Below are 9,113 nucleotides of genomic sequence, written 5' to 3' on the forward strand. Positions count from 1 at the left end.
AGGACCAGGCTGGATATAAGAGTCTTCCTTTGGGTCTCTGATAGGAGGGCCAAAGTCATACTGGGATGTGAGCTCTTCCAACAAGAAGCAATTAAAATAAAGGTTTGAAATCTGGACTTAGGATGTTGTAGAGCTCCTTGGGAGGGAGGAGGGAAGGAAACTTCAGGAGCTTGGAATTTATAGTGACGCAATTAAAAATAAAGGAGTAAAAATGCTGAGTGGCTGGCGTGAGCATTTTCCCATCCTGCCTGAGGTAAAGACTGAGTATTAGTAAAAAACAGCTCAAGAAAAGCAAGAACTAAGTTAACTTCTAATAAACTGCATTTGTCATTATAAACTGGACTTGTAGAAGGTGATAGGTGCTTTCTTTAGTGAAGCCGATCTGCTGAACTACCAGAAGATCTGGTAACTAGTTGTTTTGAGAGTGCTCCTCCTCCTCACTCCCCTGGTTAGGGTGGCATAGAGCTGGAGCTCAGGGGTTGCTCTGCAGACCCTCAGCTCACTGTAGTTGGTGGACAACAGTCAGCACTGGTGCTGCTAAGTGTTTGTCAGTTCAGGTGAGTCACCAATAATTTACAGTAAGAACTTGCCTTTCAAATGTTCTGACTGGCTGGGAAAGAGAGAGGTTGTCCCTGTACAGTGTAACTATGCTGGGGGATGGAGTTTCTTCTCATCTTGTGAGATCTTAAGTGTGAGAGGCAGGGAGCTCACAAAGTGGGTGAGTAGCTAAAATGCCAAGTGTATGTTGGAGTCTTACCTTGCTCTTTTAAATTTTTAAGTTGCCATTGCTAGAATTCCTTCCATCTCTCTATTGACCTAGAAATCAAAGGTAATGCTTGAAGTTAAACAGTCTGTGCTATAATATAGTTACCAAACTGTCCATGGAAGACTATTGCTACAAGTGAATCCCTTAATTCTTTTGTTTGAAAAACTAGATGAAGAACATTCAGAGCAAATCAGGTGGTCTGTGCCTCTTGACTTACAACTGCTGGGTGTATTTCTGCTCTTCCTTTGAGTACCTGTGTTACACCAGTGCCGGGGGTCTCTCCAGGAGCGGTGGTAGCCTGTAGTCCCAGCAGTGCAAATGCCTGGCAGTGCTACTGGCATCCCCTGGCCTGGCCTGAGCTTGTGTCTCTGTGTGTGTGTGTGTGTGTGTTTCCCCAGATGCAGATGTTCATCTGACTCTTAAATGCTTTCTTTGAATTTCAGCTTGCAAACTGGTTTGCAGCTCTGTTCTGGGAGAAGCCCTGCTGAAGTTAGTGGCACTACCTGTTGCAGCAGTGTTGCTGATAAACAGCCTTGTAATCCTCTGAGTCATAACATATGAAATAAGAGTGAGCGTTTTATAAATGCAGGTATCCAGTTTGGTGTGTCGAGTGTAAAGTGATGACTTGAGTCCTTTTCTCACTTCTCACTGTGCCATTCCAGTTCTGGCTGTACTGGGCTGTGGCAGGAGCCCCAGTGACCGTGTCACTGCTGTGTGTCCTCTCCCTGCATGCAGAGCAGTGTCACGACAGCAGGACTGTGGTTTGACACCATCCGTGCACTTCTGCTCCTACCAGAGAGGGACATCCCGTTTGGCTTAACTGTGTCAGCAATTTGTCTGACTGAATTTCACCTCAAGTATTTTTTGTGGTTATTAAATACAGGCTGCCTTGGGATATGACTGTGTCTTGTCTGTAATTTGCTGTCTGGACAGGAGTAGCTGCATTGGCAGGGCTATCCCTGTGTGCAGTCCATTGATGTGTGACACAAGGACAGAGCTGGCTTGAGGCTGCCTGTGCTGGGAGATGGATGGAGTGTCTGCCCACCCCCACTGATGATCACTGTATTCCATTCAGGAAGATTTAAAGCATTGTTAAAAGGGCACATGTCATGAAGGGCGTCCATCTTCAGCCTTGCTGTGATGTGGTTGGTGATTAGCTCAGGTTGTACCCAGATTAAGCTACTTTCACCTGTGAAGTTGTCTAGAAATTCAGAGCTCCCAGGCTGATGAGGGAAGTAGTGAATAGTTGGGATCACACTAGGGCATTTTAGGATGGCCTCCTGCTATCATCCTTTCATGCGGCGCATCTCGTTCCAGCACTGGTTTTCTGGGGAGGCCTGTGTGTGCCTTGTGGTTCTGGGTCCTTACGCAAAGGTCACCGAGATTTCTCCCTGCCCCTTCTATGTTGAGGGCTAGGTTTGTTTCCGATAATTGCTCTTGTAAATTATTCACTCCAGTGTTACTCCGCAGTGCTGTGATCAAAGATTAAATCATGCCTTTGCACAGGCTTGCAGTGTCATTCTCTTTCTTTCCCTCATGAAGTCTTGATTCATCTGTAGTGGACTTACATGCTTAACAAAATAACATCATATTTACCAGTTAAAATAACACTGATGGACATCTCTCTCTGTCTTTGAAATATCCTGGATGTGTAATTTGAGTTAATTTTATTAAGACTGCAGATCTCTTCTGTCATGATTACTGGCGAGGTTTCTGGCTGGCTGCATCATTTCACTTTCAAGTGAGTATCAGAAACCTGTACCAGTCTCATATGGTTTTAATGCATCTGCGTGTTATCCTCATCTTGTACTTGACCAGAATAGCACCTTCAAGGGCTGGAATTTAAAAAGTCTGGTTTATTGCTAAAAGTTTACAAACTGTACTTGAGTGACAGTTCAAAAAAAACCAACCCAAGAAATCAAACGAAACCAAAACAACAAAAGAAAAAAAAACAACAAAAAAACCAACCCTGAAAGAATTCACTTCTTGATTTGTAAGCAGTTAAAAAAAATAATTACAGAGGTTGGCAAAAGAGCTGGCGTTCCAGGTTTATCTGCTGTTGGGGGGTGTGCTTTAATGTACTCTCTTGAGGCATGCTGTGTCTCTAATTTGTAAAAATAGGATCCTGGTATGACTTGTTCTGTATCTTAGTATTCCTAAGTCTTCTGTTGTCTGACCTCACTATTTTCATACACTGATTTTGGTTTTTTTACTCTTTAATCCACCTGAGATGCAGCTGAGGCTATGCTTGTGCTGCTGGGTCCCAAAGACCTGACCTGCTGGACACTGTTTAGCTCAGGCTGTGGATTTGGGCAGGGCAGCAGAGCACAGAGAGGTGGGATGTACTGCCTTGTTCTGTGGTGAATGAAACCAACCTCATTTCATAGGATTGAGAAGGGCAAGTTATCTTACTTGGTTGGGAATTAACTGTGAACCTTCAGTTGTTTTGGAATGTGGGGCTCTGGCTTGGCTAAGTCTTTGTGCTGTCTTTAGCTGGGTGGCTGTATTTTGAAGTTTGTTAGTAAAGAGGATGGGACCAGAATCTTGGGAACTGTGTGGTCTTCTAAGATGTAAAAATAAAGCTGAGAAGCTCTACCCTACTTAAAACAGGCTGACCTAAATTTTCAGCAATTCTAGCAGAGAGGCAGGCTCTGGGTAGGAATAAAGGCTTACTGACGACTGGCTTCCCTGTCCTTCCCTGGCTTGACATGGTTGACAGGCCACCTTTGGCAAATCAACACTGGTGTCTGAGGTCATTCACTTCCCCCTTCCCCGAGTTGCACAACCTGGCTGTGGATTTGCCTTGTGCTCATATGGACAGTCCCCTTGTTATGCAAGTCAACAGTTCAGCATCTTCTGGGAAGTCACAGCATGAATCTCTTCTCAAATTGCTTTTGTTGGAGTGTGTTGACAACATGTTAGATGTCCTCTGGCTTGTCCCTGCAGAGATTGCTTTTGAGAGTAGGTGTCTGGGAAGTCCATTCATACTCTTTGTCTGTAGATTAATGTTCTTGCTATCAGTTGCACTTCTCCACTACTGAATTATTAATTCTGCAGTGAGAGTTTTTTTTCTTCTTAGTGTTCATTGACTTCCATGCATGATTTATTCTTCTGAGCAGTTTGAAACTGGAGCATGGGAATGTTGACTAATATTAATGGATCGCATGTGTGACCTCAGAGGTGGCTAAAGAAGCTTTTTTTAATTGGGAAAAGGACATCTGTCTTTCAAAATAGTCACAGTTTCCCAGGTGAAAGGTTGCTTGTGCAGTTGTATTACCCTCAGAGGTACATTGCTTGTTATTCAAGAAAACTGGGATGTTCAGGCAACTGGTGGAGTGGTTACCTGTGTGCTTCAGAGACAGTCCTGTGGGTAGCGTGATGGGAGAGGGGGGAAAAAGTGGGTTTGCAGATTCTCCTGCTAATGTGACTTTGTAGCTGAATGCTTTCCTGGCAGAGAGCCTGCCTTTGACTGGAAAGCATTCCCCTTGGTGTTCTTGTAGGTACTGATGGTCTGCCATGTTTTGTTCTGTGTTTGTGTGTGCTTTTTCCTGCAGGGAGGTAAGAGGAGGGGAATCGTATATCCTTTCAGCAGCCTTCTGTTAAACTTGGAATACCACAGTTCAAGCACTTGAACAGATGGATAATGGAGACTGGGGATATATGGTGAGTGCAAGTGTGCGCTGTGTGCTACAACTGGGCTTCCGAGGTCTTGCAGCAAAAATCCTTCCAGATCTGCCTTCTGTAGATCCAGAGCTTCAGTCGTGAGAGGGAAATCTATGCCTGTTAAAACAGCCTTACAACAGCTTACTCACCTTCCTTGGAGTGCTGCACCTCCTGTGCAGTTTGTGGGCAGTGCCCAGGTTCACATTTCCTAGGGACAATCAGCCAGGACTGAACTGATGCCTTGAGCTCACTGCTATCGTTTTCCTAACACAAAGGCCAAAAATAGTTTGTGCTTTCTGCTTATCATTTTAAGCACTTTGTCATTTTATTTATAAAGAAAAATATTTTTCCTTGTAAATCTTGTCTCAAACTAGACAAGCACATCTTATTTTCCTCCCCTTCTCATTCTGCTGCCATGCATATGTCTCTTTTCTCTGGCTGGCTGCAGTCCTGGTTGTTAGAGTTGGTGGCCAGATGGGATTTATGTTCCTTTCTCTCTTGCTTCCTCATGTGCTATCTGGAATCTGATGCAGACTGGTTTGTGCTCTGGCCCCCTCTTCTATGAGACATGCTAATTTATTAATAAATATTTCTCTCTAGAGTTAAAAGCTGAAAGTTCTTTTTTCCCCTTGCCTGTTTTAATGAAGCCTCTGAACCAAAGCATGGATTATTTTGATTGTGAGCTCTTGGACCTATGTTTAAACTTGCATCGTCTTCCTCTTTTGAGGGAGAAAAAGAGGCTTAACATTTGTTTGGCTGATTTTTTTCTTTTTTTTTTTTGGTTTTGATTTTGTTCTAGAATGAGAGACAGATTGTGAAAGTAGGGAACATTGCTGGGCCTCATTCTGACTAACTTGTTCTTCAGGAAATTTCTCTGTTCTCATTTCCCCATCTGTAGAATAGGAAGAAACTTGCTGCCCAAATGCAAAACTTGCTCCTGTGACAGTAGCTCAGTTGTTAAGATTTCTAAAGCATTCTGGAAATGTGTGTTCTGCATGCTAAGTATCATCCTGTCTAGTTGCCAGTTGTGCCTTGTTGCTAGGTGGCTTGGATTTGTTCAGGTTGGAACAGCCCTTAGAGGCATTGAACAGGAGAAGTGTGATTCTCTCCAGTTTCCCAGCAGTATTTGCCATGTGTGTCAGTGAGGTGATCGAATCTTCTTGTTGGGGCTTGATAAACTCTGCAATTTCTCTCTTTCTAGATGACTGATCCAGTCACGCTAAATGTGGGTGGACACATGTATACGACCTCCCTCACAACTCTAACGAGATATCCTGACTCAATGCTCGGGGCCATGTTCAGGGGAGACTTCCCCACTGCCAGGGACTCTCAGGGCAATTACTTTATTGACAGAGATGGACCACTTTTCCGTTATGTTCTTAACTTTTTAAGGACCTCAGAGCTCACTTTGCCACTGGACTTCAAGGAGTTTGACCTGCTCCGGAAGGAAGCGGACTTCTATCAGATTGAACCCTTAATTCAGTGTCTTAATGACCCCAAGCCTCTGTATCCTGTGGATACCTTTGAGGAGGTGGTGGAGCTGTCCAGCACCCGCAAGCTTTCCAAGTACTCCAACCCGGTGGCTGTGATCATCACGCAGCTCACCATCACGACGAAAGTCCATGCACTACTGGAAGGCATTTCAAACCACTTCACCAAGTGGAATAAGCACATGATGGACACCAGGGACTGCCAGGTGTCCTTCACCTTTGGGCCATGCGATTACCACCAGGAAGTGTCGCTCCGAGTCCATCTCATGGAGTACATCACAAAGCAAGGCTTCACGATCAGGAACACCAGAGTCCATCACATGAGCGAGCGTGCCAATGAAAACACAGTGGAGCATAACTGGACTTTCTGTAGACTGGCACGGAAAACAGATGACTGATTCTGACTCCACAGGAGCCACTTCAGTGATTAGCAACTTAATTGGACAGTAAACCCAAGAGAGTCTGGATTTTGACTAAAGCAACAATATGGGCTTTTTTTATACGACTATTTATTGTTTATCAGTGAGGACTGGAGGAGTTTCATTCTCTAGCAGCTCAGTTCTTTTGTGCAGTTCAGAAAAAAAACCGTGCATGTGCCTGTTCAGTCAAGACACCTTTTTGTTTGAAAGAGGGAGTCCGAAGAATTAGTACGATAGGGTATTTTGTGTCATTAACACAATTCTCTGACTCAACTCAAAGTGCTAAAATTACCTCTTGTTTAAATGGTTTCTAATCCATCTAATGCTATGACACTGGGAGCAAGAAACAAAAAAGATTTTAAAATGCAGTTGGGGGAGAAGCTGCTATTGTGTAGACTAATTTAGTTTATAAATCAATAAACAGTATTGTAATATTCTAGGAAAACAAATCCCACCCTTTAAAAGTACTTGATAAGTACAGTTTCTTACAGTTATGACAACTGTTTCTTTCTATGCATATAAATCAAGCAACCAAATATTATCTGTAGCCATGGAAATATGATTACAAATATTTATATTGGATTCTAAATGCAAAGTGTCCCTGTGGTAGAATTCATATTTTTAATGCCTGGTGCAATATTATTCCCAAGTGTAATGCCTGCCAGAAGAAGCTAATAAAAATGTGAAATACAGAATACTGTTTTGTATTTTCTTTTTGTCTTTTAGAACTCTCATACTTCAAAAAACAAACCCAACCAAACAAAAAACCCCACACCCAAATCCTGGTTTTTTGTGCTGCAGAGTAGTTCAGGTGTTCTGGTAGGGCCCTGTTTTCTTCCATTAATGATGTAATTTGTTCCTTTTTATGTTAATCAGATGATTAAAATGTCTTCATTATAGACAAAGCCTGTATTCTGAAAACTGCTTTAGATTGATAGATGGCGAATATTTGTACTGGCTAAAGGGGTAGGGATGGAGGGAACACAGAGCCTAAATACTTGTAGCTGCTAATAGAGTTGCCTGGTTTGTCAGCACTTTATCTACTGACTTTATAGATATAATTTTAACTGCAGAAAGCTTTTTCTGGTGATGTTCAAGTCAAGGCACTCAAGTTCTTTGGCTTTACTCAATTTCATACAGACATTTCTACTTATCCTGGTCCCTTCGTCGTAGTTTTTAATAGAATTTCTGGTTATGCTCTAACTTGATTGCAGCTGGGAGCTTTCCATCACATATCTGGCTCTAAAGTCCTGTCTTGGGGGGTATTTCTCTGTCATATTTTGTCTCTTCATACATTGCAGGTTTTTGACTTATGTAATAAGAGCAGCAGTGAGAGCTTTATTCTTGCTATCAAGGAGGGAAGAGAAGCAGAACTGATGAAGCTCAGGAAAAGTTGTTTCTTTCTTGCAACATGTGGTAAGAAATATCCATGTTAACTGGCATTGAATTATAATCACAAGATGTTCCTTGCAACACTTCATTTACTAGCAAATTAATGACTGGCCTGGATCAGCCTGCTCTTTCCATAATTATGAAGTATAATAATTAGAGAAGCAGTATTCCAAATAATACACTTTATTGGAGCTCAGAATTTATAGAAAGACAGTATGAGCAGCTCTAGTAATGGGAAGGTAAATTCTGCAGACTGGAGATGGCATCAGCTTTGTCTGCATCTTCATTAGGCAGGAATATTCCAGTACTGAGCAAATCAAGAGCTATTTTAATTGTCAAAACAGATGTGCTTTCTAATACACTTTCTGATCAAAGAGAAGAACTTGTTCCTAAAAATGCAGGATTGTAATTTCACTGTGGATTTTTCAGTGAAGTTGGTTGGTTTGGGTTTTTTTGAAGGCACTGTATGGTTATAACACACTGAGAGAGGGTTCACAGTGTGGTGGCATTTTTTTTTTTCTCAATCATCATGTAGTAGATTTAGAAAAAGAATAAGAAAGCCAAATGCGAGAGTTTTGATGCTGTCAAGACACTTGATAGAAAGGATAGAAAACAGTGAACCCTGGACCATTCCTGACTAGATTGTCTCACAGCAGCGGGTACCACTCAGCGCTGTTGGCATCTGTCTAATTGCAAATGGCTGGCTGAGAATCTTTCCTACTTGTTGTAACTGTAAGTAAGCAACTGATTACTGATTATTAATTCTGATTAGTCATTACTGATGCTTCATAAATGTACTGCTGCACAAAGAACAAGAGGAAATGCATGCCCTTCACTTGGAACATGGTCTTCATAATTTCGATAGTGTGTTATGCAGAAGTGGCTTCAAATACCTCTCGTAGGCTGGGCTCATCTGTTCAGAAAGAGAATGTGGAAGGGAATTAATGGCAATTAAGACGGGAAAGGCTGTAATTTTTTTCTTAAGAACAATCTCTGAAATACAGAAAGCTACACTATTAAAAAAAACCCCAACCAACAAACCACCAGCTACTTCAACTATATGTAAGATCTTTTCCCCTATATGTGCTGTTCTTCATAACCAGCACACCATACTCATCCCAAAGGGGACAGCATACTATTTAACCTAGAAAATATGCTTGGAGTTGAATGTTTGCTGAAGGTAAATTTTGTGTTCAGCTGTAGCATTTCAAAGGGATACTGATTACCACAGTAAAAATCTCACTCAAGGCCAAATGAGTTTCAAACAGAGCAATACATGTTTACATCACACATAATTTTACATTACTCCACAGTATGGATGAATTGAGAAAGCAAAGTGCTAAAGACCATGAAGGATCAAATTGCCTTGTTTTACCATTACAC

The 9,113-nt window shown here is 42.0% G+C and overlaps 2 protein-coding genes across 2 annotated transcripts in view; one reads left to right on the top strand and one right to left on the bottom strand.

Annotated features, from left to right (window-relative positions):
* Positions 1-6: 6 nt before the first annotated feature.
* Positions 7-7,033, top strand: KCTD6 (potassium channel tetramerization domain containing 6). Its single transcript, XM_008632271.2, has 3 exons — positions 7-2,507; positions 4,321-4,429; positions 5,631-7,033. Exons 2-3 carry the CDS (start codon positions 4,403-4,405, stop codon positions 6,315-6,317), a joined length of 714 nt encoding a protein of 237 aa, XP_008630493.1. The 5' UTR covers positions 7-2,507; positions 4,321-4,402; the 3' UTR covers positions 6,318-7,033.
* Positions 7,034-7,897: 864 nt separating this feature from the next.
* Positions 7,898-9,113, bottom strand: part of ACOX2 (acyl-CoA oxidase 2) — a 16,728-nt gene continuing 15,512 nt past the window's right edge. Inside the window, 1 exon segment of the mRNA XM_008632272.2 lies at positions 7,898-8,643. Coding sequence (XP_008630494.1) covers positions 8,581-8,643 — 63 coding nt within the window. The 3' untranslated portion in view covers positions 7,898-8,580.

The sequence above is a fragment of the Corvus brachyrhynchos genome, unplaced genomic scaffold (assembly GCF_000691975.1).
Source record: "Corvus brachyrhynchos isolate BGI_N302 unplaced genomic scaffold, ASM69197v1 scaffold4, whole genome shotgun sequence".
In the NCBI taxonomy this organism is placed as follows: Eukaryota; Metazoa; Chordata; class Aves; order Passeriformes; family Corvidae; genus Corvus; species Corvus brachyrhynchos.